This window comes from Macaca fascicularis, chromosome 10, assembly GCF_037993035.2.
Source record: "Macaca fascicularis isolate 582-1 chromosome 10, T2T-MFA8v1.1".
NCBI lineage: Eukaryota > Metazoa > Chordata > Mammalia > Primates > Cercopithecidae > Macaca > Macaca fascicularis.
In genome coordinates, this window is record NC_088384.1 from 53,745,990 (window position 1) to 53,771,241 (window position 25,252).

General features: G+C 38.5%; 1 protein-coding gene and 1 pseudogene across 1 annotated transcript in view; one reads left to right on the plus strand and one right to left on the minus strand.

Annotated features, from left to right (window-relative positions):
- Positions 1-9,829: 9,829 nt before the first annotated feature.
- LOC135965332 (cyclin-dependent kinase 2-associated protein 2 pseudogene) lies at positions 9,830-10,181 on the minus strand (annotated as a pseudogene).
- Positions 10,182-14,149: 3,968 nt separating this feature from the next.
- Positions 14,150-25,252, plus strand: part of LOC135965274 (POTE ankyrin domain family member G-like) — a 29,223-nt gene continuing 18,120 nt past the window's right edge. The window contains exons 1-6 of the mRNA XM_065521798.1: positions 14,150-14,544; positions 14,893-15,018; positions 19,417-19,531; positions 19,691-19,864; positions 22,732-22,838; positions 24,169-24,306. Of these exons, the coding sequence (XP_065377870.1) occupies positions 14,150-14,544; positions 14,893-15,018; positions 19,417-19,531; positions 19,691-19,864; positions 22,732-22,838; positions 24,169-24,306 (1,055 nt within the window). The remainder of the gene's footprint in view (positions 14,545-14,892; positions 15,019-19,416; positions 19,532-19,690; positions 19,865-22,731; positions 22,839-24,168; positions 24,307-25,252) is intronic.

The window sequence follows — 25,252 nt, forward strand, 5'->3', positions numbered from 1 at the left end:
AAAAACAGAAACTGAACAATACTAAGCCAAGCAAGTTACAACTTATTGATTACTCTTCATCCTCCCTATCAATCAATTAAAAATGTATTTTTCCTATTATTTATTTTCTTCTATTTAAATTTTTTGCAATCTAGGAGACAGAATATAGATACATACCCTGATGATGGTTAGAAAATTAGGAATATAGCTACATAGATATTATAAAGTATCACTTAACACTACCAGTTCTTATTATAGTTCAAACAGGGTTTCACACTCATATTTTTTCTATGTTCTTTCTTAATATCAATATATTATTAATACTAAGTTGGTCATTTAAAAAAATATTTCACAAAACCTCTATGTAAGAACATTTGCTATACTAATTTTTTCAATGAGTAATTGAGGCACAAATAGCATAATAATTTATTTAAGTTCACACAATTAATAATTGGCACAGATAAGATTTGAACTCAGACAATCTCACTTCAGAAACTAACTTTATCCTATAAAGTTTTACTGTTTCATTTTTTTTTAAAGTTAAAGTCTAAAACAAGTACGCTTTTTAATGCTGACATTCTTGCTTAGAAATAAAAAATTATTTGAAGTTTTCTGGTCAAAAAATAAAGTATTTCTATACTTCTGCTTTTATTTTTTTGGCAGGACATTTTTACAGTTTTCTGTCATTATAACACATGAACAATATGTTGTAAATAAGATGTCATTTTAATATAACACACATTGTTTTACATTTTAATAACAATTATGTTACATAGATCAGTAAAGGAAAACATACTATTTTTCTGAGACAAAGTCTTGCTGTATTGCCTAGACTGGAGTGCAGTGATGTTATGGTTGACTGCAGCCTAGACCTTCTGGGCTCAAGCAATCCTCCTACTTCAGCCTCCTGAGTAGCTGGGACTACAGGCATGTGCTGCCACATCTGGCTAATTTTTTGTTATTTTATTTTAATTTTTCTAAAAACAGGGTATTCTTATGTTGCCAAAGCTGGTCTTCAACTACTGGGCTCAAGGGATCCTCCCAACTTTGCCGCTGTAAGTGCTGCAATTACAAGCATGAGCCACCGTGCCTGGCCCTAAAAAATACTTTTAATGTTTTTATGAAACTTAATTTCAGGCTACATCTGAAATCTCAAAATTAATGTGTAAAGTTTATCATATTTTCTGAAAAGTATTTTAGTTTATATTGGCTTTATAAGCAAATATACAAGTTACTTTGTCTAATATTCTTTATAAAAAATGCACTAATGTAATGAGATTAAAATATAATAAACATTAAATAACTTAATAAATTAGTACATAGAAAAGAGTCAAATGACAGTGTATAAAACTTATTTATGCCAAAGAAGAGCTGGAAAAACTGAAATTAATGTCTATTTTTAATTAGAAATTTTTTTAAAAAATTGAAAGTTACCTAATTTAAAAATTACTTTTGGAATGCAAATACATATAATTCATAATCCATATAAATTAATGATTTATTTCAATATTTAAAAAATGGAGCCTTCTATACCAATGGAAAAGAAAAAAACAGGTGTTTTAAGTATATATTTTCATAGTTGTCTCCAACATGACTGATAATTGATTAGCTATAGTTTTTCAATGACTAAAATTAAGATTTATCTGTCTGTATGAATGTTCCATTTCCTTTCCATAGCCTGTTGGAACATGAGTGTTCAAATGTTAACATAGTATTTTATACTTTTTATACTCTTAATCATAATGTCAACCAAAGTTTTGTAAACTGAATATCTGTGATTTGAACTATGGGGACCTGTATATAGTAGAAGGATCTTTAGGAGTAAGTGGTTGATTGTTTTTGGCTGTCCCAGTAACCAACTAAAACCATTATACTTTTGACCACCATTCTCAGTTTTCCTAAGGTGTTCTACCAAAGCAAAAACAAAATCGGAATAAATTTATAATAGAATTACTTCTGAAATAAAATGAGTTGAAAATGTACAGAAAAACAGTAGTACAGTAGCCCTCCTTATCCCAGTTTCACTTTCCACAGTTTTCAATTACCAGTGGTCAACTGCAGTTTGAAATTATTCAATGGAAAATTCCAAGAATAAACAATTTCTGCGTTGTGAATTGCACACAGTTTTGAATAGCACGATGAGATTTTTACCCCATCCCAGGTGGAACTGAATGTGAATCATCCCTTTGTCCCACAAATTCATGCTGTCTGCGCTTCTTGTGGGTGAATCACTAAGGAGCTAGCTGGGTTATCAGATCAACTGTTGGTATCACGGTGCTTGTGTTCAAGTCACCCTTATTCTATTTAATAAGTGCAAGAGCAGTGTCGTGCAGCAATTAGGATATGTCAAAGAGAAGTTGTAAAGTGCTTCCTTAAAGTGAAAAGGTCAAAATTCTCAATAGGAAAAGAAAAATATATATACACTGAGGTTGCTGAGATCTATAGTACAATAGAAAATGTTAAGAGAGGCCAGGCAAGGTGGCTCACACCCACTTACTCCCAGCACTTTGGGAGGCCAAGGCGGGCAGATCATGAGGTAAGGAGATCGAGACCATCCTGGCTAACATGGTGAAACCGCATCTCTACTAAAAGTACAAAAAATTAGCCATGCGTGTTGGCACCCGCCTATAGTCCCAGGTACTCAAGAGTCTGAGGCAGGAGATTCACCTGAACCCAGGAGGTGAAGGTTGCAGTGAGCCAAGATCGCACCACTGCACTCCAGCCTGGGTGACAGAGCAAGATTTCATATCAAAAAAGAAAGAAAGAAAGAAAAAAAGAAATGTTAAGAGAGAGGGACCATATTCACATAACTTTTATTGGAGTATATTGTTATAATTGGCAAATTTTATATTAAATAATGTTGTTAATCTCTTTCTGTGCCTAATCTATAAACTTTATCATAGGTATGTATAAGAAAAATCATAGTACAGGTATATATAGCTTTCAGTACTATCCATGGTTTCAGGCATCCACAGAGGGTCTTGGAACATATTCTCCATGGATAAGTGGAGACTACTACTGTCCTGAAATCTTAGAACATATAATCTAATAATAAAACAAAAACAAAAACTGGTTACTGGTGACATAGGATATATTTTTGGAAAGCAGATATTTACTATATGATAAAAACTATGGAATTTCTTCATATAAAGATACTGTATTTCCCTCTTCTTCACATATAGGAGCAGGTTTAGAAACTATAATACATCACATTATATATCATACTTTCTGTGTATTTGGAGGGGAAGGAAGTATCTAAATAGTTGCATCACTTTGGATATATTTGCAATACTTGTCATTTAAAATGCTTAAATTCTTTAATGTTTATAAAACTACAATATGAAACTTTCAGCCAAATCTAATATTGTTAATATAAAGACAGAAAAAATATATACACAGACAGACTGCACAGTCCTTGTAAACTATAAATCTAAATATGTGTCTTAATGATGGCCCTGAGTGTAACATACTTTTTGTGGTTGAAAAATAATGTATTCCTAACATATCCTTGCTACATAAATGATTAATCTAGGAAGAAATAAAGGAATAGAGAGGATTCTTACTAATACAATTTCTCTTGACCTACCTGTGACAAAGACTTTCCTTTGAGTAAACCTTTAGTCAGGTATTTGAGTCCTTCTTAACTAGTCCTGACCTCAGACTTTTCTCTGTCCTTGTAGAACCCAGTTTGAACAAGAATCTTGCTAAGTCAGTGAAGGAGTTGAAAAGATTCCACCACAAAATATGCTACTCTGGCATATTGACTATTTCCAATAAAAACAAAGCCCCCCCCCCAAAAAAAAAAAAAACAAAAAAAACACAAACAAACAAAAAACAATCAAACAAAAAAACCCAAGGCAGGTTCAAGATCACTCTTAGTTTAACTCTGTTTTTTTAAAATACAAGAGATGAAATTACCATGTGTAATACATATTCTCTATACCAAAAGTAGTAGCGTTCTTGCCATTAATGATTGGAAGGTAAAGCTGAGGAAAATCTGCACAAATAAATCTTGTTAAACTAACCTTTTTCTTCTTAGTCACTTCTCTAACCAATAAATTACTGTAACCCAAGCCCCTTTGACTCACCACATTTCACACCCACTCATGTTTAATTCAATAAATAACGAGTTGGACTCTTAACCACCTCTTTGGGTCTTCATTTCCTCATATAGGCTTTTATGCTGAGTAAAATATATACAGTTGACCCTTCAATGATGCGGATATTAGGGGTGTTGACCCTCCACACAGTTCAGAATACATGCATAACTTTTGATTCCCCCCAAAATTAACTACTGATAACCTACTGCTGACTGGAAACCTTACTGATAACATAAATAGTCAATTAACACATACACACATACCTCATACATTGTATGCATTATATACTGTGTATATAATCAAGTGGCCAGTGGTAAAGAAAGTTGGTCAAACTAACGAATGACATTTTAGATTAAAATTGACTTTTATGTATCCCAATTATTCTTACCCTATGCTCACAAAGTTGAGTTTAAGGTAGTTCGATGCAGATGGTCACTCCATTCCAAAGCCTGGGTCCAAATACCCTGTTTCCAGGAGGAGCCAGCTTTCTTCAGAAGGTGGCAAGAGTATTGCAAAGTACTGAGGAAAACTTTTTTTGCAGTGTCTTTTTTCATCATTCCATATTTTGCTCTTTATAATTGCAACTTCTCTCCTTATGCATGTCTCTTTTGAGACTTCTCACTTCTCTAAGGTGCTATTTTCCCTCCTCATCTATTTTTTTATATGTAGCGTATCCCTCCTTATTGTGCTGAAAAGGCTTCTGACTTGCTGTTCTTGCCAGGAAACATTTCTGCAGTGCGTATGGGAGTGGAACGACTTACAGAGTGTCAGGGCAAGTCCTTACATTTGTTTTATGCTTAGGACACAACACAGAAGATAATTTTCTAAGTTAAAGATTGTATGATTTTGTCTTGACTTCAGAAACTGGTCATACTTTTTACTTTAGTTTCTAAGAACCTCAGAGCTGAGCTTGAAACAACTTGAATAATTCCAATGAGACATTTGTTATTTAACCTTTTTAAAAAATACTTCTCTAATTTAAATCATTTTATTATTGTTCTAAATTTGCCAGGTTCATTTTAGAGTTTTATAAACTGTTTTAAAACTAGTTTATGGCCAGGAGCGGTGGCTCACGCCTGTAATCCCAGCACTTTGGGAGGCCGAGGTGGGAGGATCACGAGATCAGATCAAGACCATCCTGGCTAACACGGTGAAACCCTGTCTCTACTAAAATTTACAAACAATTAGCAGGGCGTGGTGGCGGGCGCCTGTGGTCCCAGCAACTCAGGAGGCTGAGGCAGGAGAATGGTGTGAACACCAGAGGCAGAGCCTGCAGTGAGCCGAGATGCGCCACTGCACTCCAGCCTGGGCAAGATCCAGACTCCGTCTCAATAAATAAATAAATAAATAAATAAATAAACAAACAAACAAACAAACTAGTTTACATTAAGTTGGAATAAAGTTAACCAAATTAATACAAACATGTTTTATTGCACTTCTCTTTATTCACAGATATGGCCTTTTTTTCTTTTATTTACTAATGAAATGTTTGTGACAACCCAGGTGAAACAAGTCTATTGGTACCATTTAATAAACAGCCTGTGCTCACTTTGTGTCTTGGTTTCACATTTTGGTAATCCTCACAATTTTTTAAATATTTCATTATTATTATATTTGTTATGGTGATCTTTGATCAGTGATCATTAATGTTATGGGAGGCGGAGTTTGCAGTGAGCAGAGATCACTCCATTGCACTCCAACCTGGGCAACAGAGTGAGACTCCATCTCAAAAAAAAAAAAAAAAAGTTTTTATATGTAGGGTACAAAATAATATCTGACCTTAAGGTGTGTGCAAAGTTTTCTGAATTAATTAAGACTTAAATATTAACACGAGTGATTGTTTTTGTTACAATCACCAGGTTCGATACTTTCCCCAGAAGAAAGCATATACAAAATTTTCACATAATTTAAAAACATCCACAGATATGTAGCTATGGATTCAGTTTATGAATCAATAATTCAGCTCTTCAGAAGTAAAAGATGACGTGAGAAAATATCTGATATTGAGGTGGCAAGGAATAATAATGTTGAATTGTACCTTGTTAAAAACTGCAGACAGTTGTGGCTGTCTAAGTAAGACATTGTGTATTACTGAGATGCATCCATGTGCCGAGTGAGAAGACTTGTAAGAATCCATTTGGGAATAATGAGAACATGAGCATTCCCTTCCCTACATCCACTACTCCCCTCCTGCCATTTGAATGTTGTGAATTTACCAAACATGGTGATTTAGGTCACTTTTATTATTTCAGAAATTCCAGATACTTTACTACTCATATTAAATAGGCCTCGAAGGGACGTTTGCCATTAATTAATGTCTAATATGAAGAAAAGACAAATGTATGTGATCTGTAGTAAATAGTAATAATACAATCTGAATAATACATTTAAAATTTTACTCCACTTTCCAAGTAATAAAGCATTGATTCTAAATATATTATCTATTTGTCAAAACAAATAGAAATTATTTAGTGTTTCATTTAGAAAAGAAATTAATTAATGATGTCTCTAAGTTAATTTTTTACTTCTTTCCCCCATATCATTTTTGTATTATATAAGAGAGCTTATTTTTCTACTGTATCTTGGAATTAATTAGCAAAACATAAAGTATGATATTTAACCCATGGCTACCACATTTTATTCAGTGTATTTAGTAGGTTCTCATATATCTGGAAAAGAAAACTTAAGATATAAACATAACCAAACTAGAATAACATCTTTTTTTCTTCTATTTACTTTACTTCTTGAATCCAATGATATAATATGGCTTCCTCTACCTCTGAGAATACACTTAAAACTACAGAAGCAAATTAACATTCTCCCGATTCACAGGTAGTGCAATATTGAAGATTTCATCTCGTTGAACACATGTTGGATCAAATTTACAATACTAAAGCGCTCTTCTAAATACTGCAATGTGTAGATGGAAGACAAGCTAGTCAGTTGGCAGAGTGAACATCATGCTGGTAGGCCTTTTCAAGTTGTCACTTGCAAGATGTTTGACTGCTGAGAATGTTAGCCATAATTAATCGCAGAGATAGGAGTCTGCAAATGGGCGAGGTAATATCCAACCCCTGGAATGAACACTAGTCATGGTAAAAGATAATAGATGTGGCCACATTGCTTTGAGAAAATTTAGAGAATATTTTGGGTCACACGGATACATTTCTGCCTTATTTGTGAAATGTATTCAATGAAGTTACATCACACATGTAGACTTCCAGATCCTGTGTCTAACGTACTTTCCTTGGCTTTCTGGGAGAACACATATTCTAATGAAGCTCATTTTAAGGCAAATACTTTTTGAAAATACAAAACTGATAGATATATGTATGCAGGATTCCTTCTTATATGTTTTTTATAAACAGTGAGGTTGTATTTCTCCTTCAGTGTTTAATGTGTTTCATCACATAATGTCCTAGAAGTTTTATCAAATTTTTCTGTCCAGCTTTTGAAGGTGTGTGAGAGCAAAAAAAATGCAGTCTGCTGCTTCACTAATAAAACTAGGACAAAGGCCATTCCGACTGAAATATGTGAAACACTCACTTTTATTCATTTCAAGCATTTAAAACTCTAAATTTGGACTTGAATAAAGACATTTCATAGAAAAACAATTATTTTTTATTTATTTTTTAATCTTTATAACTTTTAATAGTTTGCAGCCACAGTGGCAGCTTTTATATGTATACATGCATTTAAATACAGTTTCATACCATAAATAGCCATGTGGAAAAATATCTGCCTCTAGGCAAAAAAAAAAAAAAAAATTCTTTGCCACTACATAAATACCTTTAAGTAATACTGAAAATAGACGTGAGGTAATTTTTTTTATCTAAAGTGACCGTAGCCTATATTAAGACATATTCACTGTAACAATTCAAGTTTTAAAATCCTTGTTTTATAACTCAAAAATGTGTCTTTTTTGAAAAACATCTTTACATTTATCACTATTGTACATTTATTTGGTAGGAAACAGGGGTGTTTAATGGCTTGCAACAGGTATGTTTGATGTCTTGCAACGATAAAATGATCATATTCAATAGAAAATTATCTCACATTCTGCATAACTTCTGAACATTCTATAAGACAATTACAGAAGTGAAAAACCAATTTGTAGATAACTGAATGAGTACGACCATTTAATATATGTGAATAAAGGCATTTCAGAACATTTTAATGTACACTACACTTTCCGATAGTAAGATTTTAGGTTGAAATAAGATTATACTTTAAAAAGTTGACCATTTTGAAAAAATCATATCACTGTTGGCAATGCCATTTTCATACTTGAGATGCTAGTCCAACATATTGCTTATCCATTTGATTCTGTTTGATTTTATTGTTATTACATTCATGATAATGCTAAAATACACACACACACAATTACTTGGGGGTTTTTTTGTTTTGTTTTGTTTTTAATAAAAAGCCCAAAGAAAAATGCTGACAACGTTCAGTTGAAATTTTGAAACTGGGTTTTATAATTCTGCCCACACAGCAAAAGCTGAAATGGTCTATGAAGATGTAGTTTTTTAACTAATGAAGCAAGTAGTAAAACTGACAAAACCAAGTGAAAATTATACAAGGAAACACAATAATAAGTTAACAAATGAATTATATATAATACAGTTTTTCTTCATGTTGACAAGACGTCATTTAATCCTTTCTAATATTTTCCCTTCTCTTATAAATAAATAAGCTTATTTGTTAATACTTTGTCTAACTCTAACTTTTATTCTGTTACCAATGTCAGTAATACTTTATTTTTCATTATTTCTCTTTATAAAGTGACTTCTGAACTTGCTAGTTTGTTTAAACTATCACAAGGTCAGAAAACCAAACACTGCATGTTCTCACTCACAGGTGGGAATTAAACAATGAGAACACTTGGACACAGGGCGTGGAACATCACACACAGGGGCCTGTCATGGGGTGGGGGGCATGAGGAGGGATAGCATTAGGAGAAATACCTAATGTAAATGAGGAGTTAATGGGTGCAGCAAACTAACAGGGCACATGTATACATATGTAACAAACCTGCATGTTGTGCACATGTACCCTAGAACTTAAAGTATACTAAAAATAAATACGTAAATAAAATAAAAAAAATAAATACAAACATATTAATCATAAGTAAATGAAATATCTGATTATCTCATTATGTCTGGTAGTAATGTCATCTAAATATTTAAATATTCATCGATATATTCCTTTGCTAAATTTTCTTTTATTTCTCTTTTATATTAAACTTTTTTTAGAGAGCACAACTCCAAATCATCTTTTATTAATGTAGAAAGTAGAAAGGTCATATTTAGCAAAAGACACAAGGCAGGGAACTGTCAGGCCTGAGGCCTGAGCCCATGCTGAGGGAGAAGGAGGCTGGGGGCACGTGGGAGAAGTGCTGGGAAGGGCTGAGTGGTGGGGCCCACAGAAAGTTCCAGTGGGCAACACTGTGGGCAGGTCATGGGTGGGACTCACGGGGACCTCCCTGCTAACTCTTGTTGCTTTGGCGGAGTGGGGTGGGGGGAAGGGAGGATCGTTAGTGCTGCCACCTGCAGTGAGAGCCACCCCTTGGTTCCTGAGGGCACCATCAAGGGACACAGGACCCAGGAAGCCCAGGATGGTTAGTGCAACTAGGGATGAGGGCCAGGGAGAAGCAGGTGCTCTGGAGTGGCCGGAAAAAGTCCAGACACAGAGGCTTAGGAGCTTCCTGTTAAGTGTGGGTTCCGCTCTGTCTCCGCCAGGCACTCTGACTAGGGATGGATGATCCCTCTCTTCAGGCGCTCCGTGGTGCTCTTGCTGCCAGCGAAGGTGGTCCGGATCCCTTTGCCCATCTCCCCTGTGACCGACAGCAGTTCCGTGTGGGTGCTCTGGCAGCCCTGGGCGCCAGGTGGTTTCATGGCCTGCACGCAGCCCATGGAAGGCGGTCCAAAGTCGTTAAACAGCGGTCTGAAAGGGACAGCGGCTCCTGGCACTGAACCCGACGGCGACAGGACGCTTCCTGTAGGGACCGGGGTGCCCGGCCCAGGGGTGCTGGAGCCTGGGGTGCTGCTGGGGGCAGGCATGATGGATCTGTAGAACATCCTCAACTTCTGGGCACTGCGGAGCCAGCAGGCCGCTCCTCGGGGGTTGGCTGCCTGGCCGCTCAGCCGAGATCTGATTTGCAAGCTGGCTGCACACCCCGTACTAAATCTATGTTAAATTTTTTAACTGCCGTTTTTATTAATCTAAATACAGTTCAGATATTCTCGATGAAAATTTCACATTTGAGTTGAGACGTACTAAAATGTAAAATACACAATGGATTTCAAAGATTTCATAAGAAAAAAGAATGCAAACTATCTCTAGTAATTTTTACATTGATTACATGTTGCCACAGTATTTTGGATTTATTGAGTTAAAATATGCATTATTTTTTTAAAAAATCTATGCTACATTTTTGTTAAAAAAATTTAAATAAACTATGAAATTACTTCTTGGGATAGAAAAGGGGACATTATTAAATATTTACCTAAATTTTTTTCAAAAATATATCTTTAACAAAAACATTATCAAACAAAACAAAAGTATTTTAATTTTGACTAGGTAAAATAAACTTATTCCTGCTGAAATTCAATCCTGGTATGATTTCTTTTTTACGCATTTGAGGACTCTGTTTATAACCCAGATAAAACATAAAGCTTATGAAACTCCTCTGAGAATGTCGAACACAAATTACCTGTATAGATATGAGGGTGCAGATGATGCTGAGGCCGGGCTGGCTGAAGAAGAGCAGGATGAAGATGCTGTACTGGCACAGGGGCTGGCCCCAGGTCACCCGCCCTTCATGTACATGGCGATGGTCACCTGGCTCACCAGCAAAGTGAACAACAGGTCGTTGGTGGCCAGCCGCATACCAGTGTGTAGAAGGCGGTCTCCTTCTGCTCCTCGCGCGACTTGCACAGCAGCACGATGGCCACCAGGTTGCCCACCACCCCGAAAATGGACGGTCCAAGGCTGTCCAGCAGATTGGGCTCCAGGTGAGGGACACATTGACCTGGGAAGGGGTTAACATGACGGTGGCTGGTGGTGTGCAGCCCTGGAGTGTGAAGCTGAGTCTGGGGTGATGGAAGAGAGACAAAGCCTCCATGAGTGAAATGACCACCTGCAGGATGTCAGAGCCGCGCCCAGGAAACGGGATGCTAACATGACAAGAGAGGATCTCAGTCCCACTCTCTGGATTGCAACCACTTACCAACTGCAGCCACCCAAATCTCCAGGCTCGCTCTGCTCCTGCCAGCGGCACACCATTGCTGATCTTAATATGTGTAAACTGAGCCTCACATTCCTCTTCCTCCCCCCTACCCCCCCCCCCCCCACACCTATCTCACTACTCTGACAAGAGCCATCTTCAGGGAAAGGTAACTCCCTAGTATTATTCCTGACAGATTCTGAGTTAATAAAATCCTCATGGAAACCCTGGAAGACAATTTGGAGAGTGTTCTCTTTCCTCCCTGGCTCCGCTGGCAGTGCCCCATCTCCACGCCTTCTACCCAATGGCCCAAATCCCATGTCACGTGTAGCGGCCCCAGTGGTGGCCTCTGCACGACCCCCTATGGTCAGCCCTCAGCTGTCTTGGACCAGCCTCCAGTCTGCCTTCACCTCCTCCTGCTCAGCCTGGAAAGTGCCAGGGCTTTGGCTTCTGAGAGCCAGGTCTCAGTGGCTGCGATTTAGGGATCTGAGGTCAGAGTAGCCAGTTTTCAAAAACGTGGGAAACAAGAGGGCCAGCGGGATGGATCTGGAAAGAACAGTGCTGGGTTACTTGTTCGATTTTTTTCCTTCCTTCAAACATGAGTCCCAGCTTTGCTGTGCCCCCCGGTGTAGGCTGTGGGAGGACAGCTTCCAGGTGTGCGCCGCAGGCACAGGTGGCAGGAAGCCTGGGTTCCGGCTCTGGCCGCTGTCCGCCCCAGTCGCTAGCAGTGTCAGCAGCTACTGATGTTGGCGGCTGCCGCTCACTGGCATTTATAAAGTACTCCACCCTTGGCTGGGTGCGGAGGCTCACGCCTGTAACCCCATCACTTTGGGAGGCCAAGGCGGGTGCATCACCTGAGGTCAGGAGTTGGAGACCAGCCTGGCCAATATGGCAAAACCCTGCCTCTACTAAAAATACTAGAATTAGCCGGGTGTGGTGGCGGGTGCTTGTAATCCCAGCTACTGGGGAGGTTGAGGCAGGAGAATCGCTTGAACCCGGGAGGCGAAGGTTACAGTGAGCCGAGATCAGGCCATTGCATTCCACCCTGGGCAAAATGAGCGACACTCTGCCTCAAAAAAACAAAACAAAACGAAACAACAAAAACCCCTGCTCCTCCACCCCCTAGCATCAGAATACAGCAGAACATTTAGGTACCCACAGAACATAAACCAAGATGGTCTGTGTCCTGCATTTTAATAAACATTAGAGTTTTAAAAGAACTGAAATCATGTACAATGTATCCTCCAGCCAAAATGGCATCCAATTCAAAATAAAAAAGTAAGATAACAGCAAAATCTTAAATACTTGAAAGATAAACAGCACACATTTTAGTTTTGTTGGTTTTTTTCTTTTTTACATTTTTATTTATTTTATTTTAAGTTCTGGGGTACATGTGCAGGATGTGCAGGTTTGTTACACAGGTAAATTTGTGCCATGGTGGTTTGCTATACATATCAACCCATTGCCTTGGCATTAAACCCAGCATGCATTAACTATTTTTCCTGATGCTCTCCCTCTCCCACCCCCATCCAGGGGCCCCATTGTGTGTTGTTTCCTTCCCTGTGTCCATGTGCTCTCATTCTTCAGGTCCTACTATAAGTGAGAACATTAGGTGTTTCGCTTTCTGTTTCTGCATTAGTTTCCTGAGGATAATGGCTTCCTGTTCCATCCATGTCCCTGCAAAGGACATGATCTCATTCTTTTTTTATGGCTGCATACTATTCCATGTTGTATGTGTACCACATTTTCTTCATCCAGTCTATCATTGATGGACATTTGGATTGATTCCATGTCTTTGCTATTGTGAATAGCGCTAAACAGCAAGCACACTCCTAAGGGAAACGTCTCAAGGGAAACTATTAAATATATTAAACTGAATAAAAATACGACATATCACACTTGATTCAACACAGGTAAAGCCAGTGCTGGCAGGAAAATGTGTTTCACTAAATGTGTATGACGGAAAAGTAGAAATTTCTCAAATAAAATTTCAGCTATCACATCAGGAAAGTAGAAAATAGTAGCAAAATAAAACCAAAACAAATATAAGAAAGAAGCCCGAGCTCTGAGCGGCAGCCGTGGCCACCGGCAACAGCACCGCCACCAGTGTCTTGCGGGCTTTCCTCAGAGGAGCCTGTCAGCATCCTCCAGTTCCAGGCGCTCTAGCCCCTGTCCTGCTTCAAGAGGCTTTTTCCAACCAGAGGCCTCTCCTCCATAGCCTTAAGGCTCGGCCAGTTCCCACGAAGTTTGCCGGGAACGCAAGGCTGTCACTGATATTCGTGGCACCAAGACTTGTGCGCAGGTTGCACACATTGGCCACTGTCTGTGCCACGTGCAATGACGCCGCCTGAGGCGCGCACACCGCACGCGCACCCGCGTAACGGCTTGGCTTGCCTGTAACGGCTAGGCCTGGCTCTGCGTTCCTGGCTTGGCTTGGCGTTCCTCGCTTGGCTCGGCGTTAATCGCTTTGCCCGGTGTTTCTCGCTTGGATTGACGTTTCCTCCATCGCGTTCTTTTGCTGGGCTTGACCTTTTCGCTGCTGGGCTTGGCATTCCCTTGGCTGGGTTGGGTGTTTCCTTTGGGCGGGGCGGGGCGGGGGTTGGCCCTTCCCTGGGGGGGGGGCGTGGGATCACCTCGGGTGGGCGTGGGCTTTCCCCGGCTGGGTGTGGGTTTTCCCGGGTGGGGTGGGCTGGGCTCCCCTGCTGGGGTTGGCAGGTTTTGGCTGGGATTGACCTTTCTCTTCAAACAGATCGGAAACCCAGAATTTCCTGCTAGTTGGTGAAACTGGTTGGTAGACGCGATGTGCTCGCTAGTACCGGCCTCCCCTGGCTGTTCAAAGCAGATGGTGGCTGAGGTTTCTTCAATACCCGCTGCCTCCGCTGTGAAGAAGCCATGTGGTCTCAGGAGCAAGATGGGCAATTGGTGCCACCACTGCTTCCCCTGCTGCAGGGCGAGCGGCAAGAGCAACGTGGGTGCTTCTGGAGACCAGGACGACTCCGCTATGAAGACACTTAGAAGCAAGATGGCCAAGTGGTGCTGCCACTGCTTCCCCTGCTGCAGGAGGAGCGGCAAGAGCAATGTGGGCACTTCTGGGGACCACCATGCCTCTGCTATGAAGACACTTAGGAGCAAGATGGCCAAGTGGTGCTGCCACTGCTTCCCCCGCTGCAAGGGGCGCGGGGAGAGCAACGTGGAAGCTTGGGAAGACTACCACGACAGCGCCTTCATGGAGCCCAGGTACCAAGTCCCCAGCTGCAAGGGGCGCGGGGAGAGCAACGTGGAAGCTTGGGAAGACTACGACGACAGCGCCTTCATGGAGCCCAGGTACCACGTCCCCCCATGCAAGGGGCGCGGGGTGAGCAACGTGGAAGCTTGGGAAGACTACCACGACAGTGCCTTCATGGAGCCCAGGTACCACGTCCCCAGCTGCAAGGCGCGCGGGGAGAGCAACGTGGAAGCTTGGGAAGACTACGATGACAGCGCCTTCATGGAGCCCAGGTACCACGTCCCCAGCTGCAAGGGGCGCGGGGAGAGCAACGTGGAAGCTTGGGAAGACTACGACGACAGCGCCTTCATGGAGCCCAGGTACCACGTCCGTGGAGAAGATCTGGACAAGCTCCACAGAGCTGCCTGGTGGGGTAAAGTCCCCAGAAAGGATCTCATCGTCATGCTCAAGGACACTGACGTGAACAAGACGGACAAACAAAAGAGGTAACCGGGCCTGGGCTGGGAGGAGGCGGGACATGGGGGAATGATGATGGGGGCATACCCTCCTGGCGGGATCGGGGTCCTGGCTTTCTGTTCCTCCGCAGGCCCCACACCACCCTGGGTGTGGAAACCTCAGAGAGGTCAGGGCACAGGCCCTTTATGAACAACAACACAGAAACAAAACTTTAGCTGATTTCCTATCCGATTATAATTTCCCTTATAGAACACTAATAGACTGTATGAAAGTGACTTAACTCGCAAAATCAAGTCGATGCAGCAGATTATTTTTAATGTACACATTTTAAAACAATGTTCTATACATTATAGAAAGGTGTATATTGAGAACTAAGTCCCATAATATATCAACTTCTGGGCTAAATATTTTTCAAATAAAATCCAATATGGATTTTATATCAATGTACCCTATGTAAATATGTCCTTTACTGAGGAACCTTACAAGGAAACTGAAATGGGAAGATGGTTTGTGTCCTTGAATAGGAAGATTCGTTTTTCTTAAGATGTGAGCTTTTTCTGTGTTTATCACTTTTACGTAAGCCAAATAAAAATAGCAAAGTTTTAGCATTTTTACACTGCACATCCTGTATTTTATTGCTGTAATAAGTTAATTTTTTGTAACAGAATGGAAAAAGACTTGCTTTTCCAGATATCAAAATGTGAATGTGCTATTTCCATAAATTGTTTACTAACAACTGAAAAAGTATCAATGAATAGAACAGAATAGGAAATCCAGAAATACCCAAATATATGTAAGAATTTAGCACTTGATAATGGCGATGTTTCATATTGATAAAGCAAGATTAATCATTAATAAATGAAATGCATGCTGTTTGGAGAAAACTAGCTAGATTTTTATGTCACAAAAGTAAGTTCCTGGAGTATAGATTAAAATTTTTAAATATACAAAAGGAGAAAAATACCAGAAGAAAACACAAAAGCCTATTTATATATGCAACTATTTATTTATTTATTTATTTTTCTGGGACAGAATCTCACTCTGTTGCCCAGGCTGGAGTTCAGTGGCGCAATATCAGCTCACTACAACCTCCGCCTCCCGGGTTCGAGCAATTCTCTGCCTCAGCCTATTGAGTAGCTAGGATTACAGGTGCCCGCCACCACACCCGGCTAATTTTTTGTATTTTCAATAGAGGCAGAATTTCACCATCTTGGCCAGGTTGGTCTTGAACTCCTATCCTTGTGATCTACCCGCCTCAGCCTCCCAAAGTGCTGAGATTACAAGCCTGAGCCACTGAACCAAGCATATATATGCAGATATAATAAAATAAGCTCAATTTAAGATTGGGCAAGGTACTTTTTTGCATATCTACCAGTGACCTGTGCACATAGGAAAACGTAGTGTTCCTGGCAAGAGAAGGAATTTAAGTTAGAAGAGGAGTGAAATACTGTTTTCTATTGAAGTTAGAAGAGGAATGAAAGGCCGGCCGCGGTGGCTCACGCCTGTAATCCCAGCACTTTGGGAGGCCAAGGCAGGTGGATAACAAGGTCAAGAATTTGAGACTAGCCTGGCCAGCATGGTGAAACCCCGTCTCTACTAAAAAATACAAAAAGTTAGCCAGGCATGGTGGCATGCACCTGCAATCCCAGCTACTCAGGAGGCTGAGGCAGGAGAATTGCTTGAACCAGGGAGGTGGAGGTTGCAGTGAACTGAGATTGCACCACTACACTCCCGCCTGGATCATGGAATGAGACTTCATCTCAAAAATAAATAAATAAATTAATAATAAAAATAAATAAATAAAGGAATGAAATACTGTCTTCTATCCACCAAGTTTGTGAGGGTGAAGAACAGTGGTATTTATGTAGTTGCTGAAAGTTTAAGCTGCTGCAACTTTTCTAACACACTTAGATGATAAGAACCACATGTTAAAAATGTGTATGCCTTTTACCTATCAACTCTATTATACTGAAATATCTATATGAAATAGACACATATGTTTTTCTTAGTATTGCTTAAAATAGCAGTGTATTGAGAAGAGCTCACATAAAGATTTTATGAAAAAATTTCAGTGCATCCATAGGATGGAATAACATGTAACCATTGAAGGTGTCAGTAGATACAGAGATATGTTGTGCAAAGATGTGCTTTGCTATATCAAGTGAGGAAAAAATCAGTTTGTTATACACCTACACAAACAGAATCTGCTCTTGTGTTACCTGAAAACGTGTAGAAAACATAATCAAACTTATTTCTGGGGATTTGTAAGTGAAGTTCTTCCCTTTCTCTTATCTGTGATTTCTGCAATGAATATCTGAAAAGTTTTAGTTAAATTTCACTAGTAATGAAATAATCCTTGGGAAGAGAAGGAATGTGCTACTTGCATAGATACAAATAATTTCTCACATTTTATTATTTATTTTTATTCCTGTGGATAGCTATCTTCTGTGAACTTTTACCCTGTTGAGAAGTAGAGGGTTTCTGTTTACCTGTTCCTGTAGATTTTATTGTATATACATTTTATTATAAAATTATCTTTTCATTATATATATAAACATGTGTAAAAGGTATGAATTATTTTATTTTAGTTATATATTTATGAAAACTAAAATAGCAAATATAAATGACCATTACTATTGTAAATGTATTGCTCTACTCAACAGGAGCATTCTTTAAAAATATTGAACTCCCAAGCTGTGTTTATGCATTCTTTCAATCCGTTTAGTCATCAAACATAAGCCAGACACCTATTATGTGGAAGGCATATTCTACCATCTCTCAGGATCCTTCCGTCTTTGAAAACTTCATATTTACCTGCTGGGCCTGAGCAAGTTGAGAGATTTAAAATTGGGGCATTAGGAGGTAATCTCAATTGAAACTTTTCTTCCCTCCTTTCAAACAAAAGCATTTCTGAAGGTAGACAATAGTAAAAGATAACCCTCAACTACCCTTCTGAAAATGTATAAGTCTTGGGTAAAGACTGTTTTAGTACTTTTAAGAACTAAAATGTGGCACACAAACAGCATGGAATACTATGCAGTCATAAAAGAAAAACGAGAGCATGTCCTTTGCAGGGACATGGATGGTGTTGAAGACCATTATCCTTAGCAAACTAATACAGGAACAGAAAACCAAGTACCGCATGGTCTCACTTATAGGTGGGAGCTAAATGATGAGAACGCACGGACATCTAGAGGAAAGCGACACACACTGGGGCCTATCAGAGGGTGAATGGTGGGAGGAGGGAAAGAAGCAGGAAATAGAACTAATGGGTACTGGGCTTAACACCTGGGTAGTGAAATAATTTGTACAACCAACCCCCTTGACACGTTTTTACCTATGTAACAAACCTGCACATCCTGCACCTGTACCCCTGAAAGTAAACGTTGAAAAAAAGCTCCACAAATAGTTTCATAAATTCATTTTAAAAGGATAAGAATTATAACAGTCTTAAATCCTAATATGAATGATTGGAAATATCTAATGTACATACATTGTATAAATCTAAGTATTGATAAAAATGAGCCCATGCCATTCATTTGAATTTCAAGCTTTCTTTGGCTTAAAGTTTTTGAAAACCAAAGTAAGAAATAGATTATTTTAGAAATTTGTTTGTGTTTTCACCTCAGCCCTCTTATTCCATACTTCTTTTAAGAACTAAAATTTATCTAAATGCTAGTCATCTGACTGGAACCGCCCCAGACGTGTTATATTGTAACATATTCTACTTAATGTAAGGCACCAGGGATTGTATGATGCCCCATTATTGTATGTCTCAATAAGAGAATTATTTAAATGCTGCCAATTATAGTTATAGTAAATCATGAATTATAAGTGGTATTTCAGTGTGAGAAATGGTGAAACATAGAGACAATGATCATCTTAGAATCACTAAAATACATCGTTACCTGTAATCTTTAAAACATACCTGAAAGTGTAGGTATAATTGTATCATCTCATTGAATTCAAATGTTGTCTTTAGTGGTATTAGTAAAAATTATAATATCTTACAATTACTGAGCTGTTATTTGTGTTAGGAACTATTCTATATCTTTCATGTAGAGTCTTATTTAAGCATTACTGTGGTTTCCTCTGAGAAATCGACTCTTTTCATTCCCATTTTATTGATGAGGAAATTGAGAGCCAAAATAGGTAAGCAACAGCTGGGAAGCATCAGAGCTTCAAGTAGGATTCCAGCCCACGTTGAATGCCATTCAAGGGCTCTGGTCTTCCTATTCAAATAGGCTGCTCTTTCATTCATACAGTGAGTCATGAGGTAATAAGTAGTGTGCTTTCTTCAAAGGGAAATTAAGTTTGTTTTGAAGGCAGAGTAATAGCAGGCTTTCTGTGTTTGCTATTGCATGAATCATTGATGTAGCTGTAGATAGTGCACTACAATTTCCTAAAAAGTCTTCTCACTCTCATAGGACTGCTCTACATCTGGCCTCTGCCAATGGGAATTCAGAAATAGTAAAACTCCTGCTGGACAGACGATGCCAACTTGATGTCCTTGACAACAAAAAGAGGACAGCTCTGATCAAGGTATGCAGTAGTCAACTATATCAGCATGAGATGGCTTTGATTTCAATACATAGCATAAAAATGAGTTTTCTCATTTAAATGGAACTAGTTGGTGAAAGCTGTGGAATGTTAGTTTTAATTCTCAGGACTTATAATTTATTTTTGGTCTAATACTGACAGGCTGTACAATGCCAAGAAGATGAATGTGCATTAATGTTGCTGGAACATGGCACTGATCCAAATATTCCAGATGAGTATGGAAATACTGCTCTACACTATGCTATCTACAATGAAGATAAATTAATGGCGAAAGCACTGCTCTTATACGGTGCTGATATTGAATCAAAAAACAAGGTATGGGTCTACCAATTTCATCTTCAAAATACTGAAATGCATTCATTTTAACATTGACCTGGGTAAGGGCCAGTTTTCCATATTTGGAAGCTCAAGCATAACCTGAATGAAAATAGTTTGAAATGAGTTAATTATCTAAGACTTTATTTTAAATATTGTTACTTTTAAAGAAGCATTCGAGGGTACAGTTTTTTTTTTTTTAATGCTCTTGTGGTTTATGTTTTTTTTAAAAACACTGAATTTGTATAAGGTAATACTTTGTTTTTTTTTTTCATGCCAGGTTTTTTTTTCCCCTAATAAATGTAAAATGACAAAATTTGCCCTGGAAATAGGTTTTACATTAAAACTCCAAGAAAACTCAAACAGAGTTCAGTGAATAGTAATCCTGCCCCTTTGGCAAGTTCCAAAAAAAAAAACAAAAAAAAAAAAACAAAAAAAAACAGTAATAGATATGAGGTGATGGATTTCTCAGTGACAAGTCTTTTTCTCAGTGACAAGTCTTAAGATATTTCTGATTGCACATGAGGCAGAAGCGGAAAGGGAAAAAGACAGCAATCAGAAATATCAAGGCCAATTTGGAAATTGGGTAATGGAGGGAAAGACCATGAAGAGGTTTTCTGTGTGTGTGTGTGTCTCTGCACGTGTGTGTGTGTGTTGCTGTTGATCGTTCATTTGTTTCCTTTGTATGGTGAGACAAGGTTCTTTTCAATTTTAGAGAATGACAGTTTTCAGTTTGGGAGAGGGAGTTAGTGGGTTGTAAACTGCTTAGAGATCAATTTCAGGAAGCCTCTGAGGATCCAGATAGGCAGTGAATAGGTGGTAATGTAGTGGGAAACACTTGAGCAGAGGGAACGACAAGTAATTAACTGACTTAGTGTCCTATTCTGGTAAAAATGGCCAATTGGAGTCTCAACTCTGCTTTCAACTCTAGAATATCTTGATGGGAAGGTGGGTGATAAGGGGCTTATAAGGAGCAAGATCAGGTTGGATTTTGAGTTTACTAGACCTTGTTCTACTCTTACCGGGGAAAATTATGTGATGTTTTCAGCAAATGAGTCTCTCTCCTACTCTTTCCTCTTTTTGGCCAAATCCTCAAATGGTAAAGGGAATTGGTTATGTGGATGAGCGCTGAGACTGAAGTAATCATCTATTGTACTAGATTCCAGCTAGAGTTGTGCATTCCAGTTACCTCAGGAAAATTTTTAAATAATCCACAAGTCTAGGCTTTCCCCTGAAGGTTTTGATAGAGTAAGTCTAATATGTACATTTAAAAATGTTTCCTTGAAGCCAGACGTGGTGTTGCAGGGCTGTAGTCCCAGCTGCTGGGGAGTCTGAGGTGGGAGGATTGCTTGAGCTCAGGAGTTCGAGTCTAGCCTGGTCAACATAATGAGACCCTGTCTCTAACAACAACAACAACAACAACAAATTTCTCAAAATCTGGATACACTTCTGCTTAAGAACCATGAATACATAAGTGTAATATGTAAATTCTTATGTCTCAGAAACTTAAGATATTTCCAGAAGAGTTGGAGTTGCATATGTGCTAATTCCTTTCAATCTTTCCTTTCCAATAACATTAATCTAACTTTTTTTTTGGTTTGTTTTTGAGGTGGGGTCTCAATAATTCCCCAGGCTGTAGTTCAGTGGTGTGATCACAGCTTACCACAGCCTTGACCTCCCCAAGCTCAGGTGGTTCTCCAATCTCAGTGGTTTTTTTTGTTTTTGTTTTTTGTTTTTTTTTGTTTTTTAGTAGAGATGAGGTTAATGCCATGCTTTTCAGGCTGACCTTGAACTCCTGGGCTCAAGTGAATCACCCACCTCAGCCTCCCAAAATGCTAGGATTACAGGTGTGAGCCACCATTCCTGGCCAAGTCTGACTTTTATATGTGGATGAGACATTAAAATGAATATTATTGGCACTATCAGCTTACGGAATAATACCTTTTCCTTTATACCTTCAGTTATTCCCTGCCATTCAGAAGGTCTTTAGAAATTTGCAGTGAGTAGTCTTTCATTAAGTAGAGAATGGCCCTCTCAGGATTTTGTGTCTCTTTGTTCACTTATTCAAGTGCTTAGGTCAGTAAGTCATTGTTAAGAGCAGAGTTTTCTCAGTTAGAATTGTAGCAAATTCTAAACCTTTTTTTTAATCAACTGAAGCTGTATTGTGGACTATCCATTATGTCTCTTATGTTTGCAGAGCTTTGACATAATCAAGATGGCAGGTTTAAACACTAAAAACCATGGAGTTATTAAGAATACAGACGGGAATTCTGTTAGTTTCAGTAATCCTATGAACTGATGATTTAGTTAACAATCTGGAAAAAGTAAATACAAATAGATTTTAAATGAATGAATGGAAAAATTCTTCAAATGGGCAGTAGGAGTATTAATAGCAATTTTTATTGCACATTGGAGCTTGAACTTTTGGTAAAACATGTGAAACTAAAGAAATATTTTACATTCAAATTCTTGCTTTATATACAAGAATTTTGTCTTAGGGTTGGATAATATAGAGATAAAAGATACATCTCCTGCCCTCAAGAAGCTCTTTGTTTAAATGGAAAAAAAATCGTCATCCAAAAGTGCCATGCCAAATGCTGGGTTAGAAGCAAAGAGTCTTAGAAGCAGTAAATGTTGAAAGTGAGTTTTTGAGATGATCAGAGTTGATGTGGTCAGGCAGCGAAGGGGTGTTTCCAAGGGAAGCAACAGCATGTGGGAAAGCACAGAAGAGTAAGATGGAAGCAGCTACATTTGATTTACTTTCTATGAGTGTAAGTCCACGGGATCTTATATAAAGTTTCCAGTTCAGCTGAGAAATAGGTAATTTTTTGAATTACATATTGTTTTTGTTTTATATTGTTTTACAGCATGGCCTCACACCACTTTTGCTTGGCGTACATGGACAAAAACAGCAAGTGGTGAAATTTTTAATCAAGAAAAAAGCTAATTTAAGTGCACGTGACAGATGTGGAAGGTATAGTTATTTCTTCTAATCTGTGTGTTGTTCGAGATTGATAGCAGTCACTCAAGTCATAAATAATAAATTAGTAAGATTAAATTATACTTATTGGGACATAGTGATGAGTATCAACACAAATCAGTTAAGTAGAAAAACAATTATTTGGACTGGGCAACATGAAGAACAGTTTTAGTAGGATTCATCTTCTCTCATTGTATTGACTGATGTTATTTGTTGTATGATGTTTTTGGTTAGATGAGATTATGTTAGTTAAAGGGATTTCATGTTAATTTTATGAAATGTGAACTTTAGCTTTTAGTTTACTTTATGACCCAGTATTGAACTTCTTAACCTTTTCTAGTAGTTTTTAACCTCTGTGTCTTATATGCTTTTCTGCTAAATATGCTGCATGAAACCTAAATAGGAGTTGAAAATCCTTTTTTCTATTCAATGACTCTGCTTTAAGTTGCCTTGTTTGAAGAATATTAATGTTAGCTTATCCCTACTTGACAATTAATTGCTATTCCCACATACTGTGGGTCCAACAGCTTTTCCTTTTTTATTTCCAGTGTATTTTGATGGTTTTATTTTTAATTGGTATGGAGAGAGGGAGTGAAGATAGTTTTAAGTGGATACACTTTTCCTTTAATGAAGGCAAGCCGTAGGTGGGTGATAAGGAGAAAAGAGCTAGGCTTTGAATTCACACAAGACTGGGTTTAATCCCTAGCTTTCTTACTTGGTAAGTGTGTGACCTTGGGAATCTTATTTACCACCAAATGTGTTGTCATATATGAAAAGTAGGAGAATATATCCTTCAAATTGATTGTGCATAAGTAAGGAAGATATATATGGCATTTAATTGAGTGCCTAGCACATGCTTATTGGCATCATTAACTGAAACTCCTATGTCTATTCTTACCATTATTATTAATATTACTGCTTTCAGCAAGCAGAGAGGTCTTACTTATCTTACCCTCTAGCTGATTTTCTATTACAGCATATCAGTCTAGGGAAGCTGTAAGGAAATTTTCACTTATAACTTTGTCCACTTCAGATAAGTGGCCCTAGCATTGTTTTTTGCCCATTGAAAGACTTTAAATTAATGTCTTCTACTTTCCAATACCTCACCGAGATAAGAGGTTTCCTTGTTGTCCCTTCTTTTAAACCTTGTTGGTATTTTACAAAGATGAACACTTAAGCACCCAAGTGCTTGTGTGTTTTAGTGCATGTAAATCTTTAATTCTGTATGGACAGGTAAGATGTTAAGTTGATAAAGTATATCAAATTAGCTTTTAAAATAAGTTTATTACAGTTCCTAAGGGAGAAATTATCTCTGTCATTTTAGAAATGCTCTCATACTTGCTGTACGTTGTGGATCAGCAAGTATAGTCAGCCTTCTACTCGAGCAAAATATTGATGTCTCTTCTAAAGATCTGTCTGGACAGACAGCCAGAGACTATGCTGTTTCTAGTCATCATAATGTGTAAGTGTTTACATTAAAAGGCGAGTTAATGCTAAATTGAGGTTTAAAATAATTATAACAATAGCATCTTACATATCAGGTGAGATGTCATAGTGCGGTTCAGCTAGTTTTAGAGTGGCAGTCAGTTAGTCCCCTGCATCAGCCAGAAATCAAAAAAAAAGCAAGACGATTTAGAAGTACCAATGGATACAGGATTCTTTATCTCAGGACTTTTAAGACCTTGATACTTAGAGATCCCAACATTGTTCATTTCATCCAAGTATAACACCTATGGATGGGATTAAAAAACAGTGTCATATCTTTCATTTTTCTGTTTAGTTATTTGAGTCTTGAAATGTCCAGCTTAACAGAAAACCTTGTACTGTCTTCTGGAGACTATTTCCTACATACTCCTTGAATTTTTCAATAACTGAAGGGATTCACTAAATCCAAGGAAGACAGTCCCTTTTATCAAGTCAGAAGGAGGAGAATAAAAAGGACATTCCAGTCATTCTGATGTTTCCCTTGTTTCTGTTGCTGCGTTGTTGCCACTCAAACTGGTCCTGTTGCCTGGTAATGGTTGACCTTTGACACCAAGATGCCCTTACTGATTCAGATCCCTCAAGTCTTTAAGTTCCCGTATCTATGCTTCTATGCTCAGCCATTGTTCCCAAAGCACCAGCACCCTGCTCTGGCAGCTGGGCATCCTGACTTGATCTGCAGACAAAGTGAGCAAAATGACACTTGCCCCCATATTCAGAACCTAATGTGGAAACCACATCTTAGCCAAGAATTAGCTGAGACCTTCATGGTACGAAATCCTTTGAGGCCGTTGTTGGTCTTTTCTCTGGCAGATATTAATTGGGCTTGTTCTAAAGGGTCAGAGGGGTTCAAATAATGTGACAGAAAGAGATCAGTGTTTGTTTCTTCTTCTTTGCTATCAGATCTGTACTGTGAGGCACCTTTA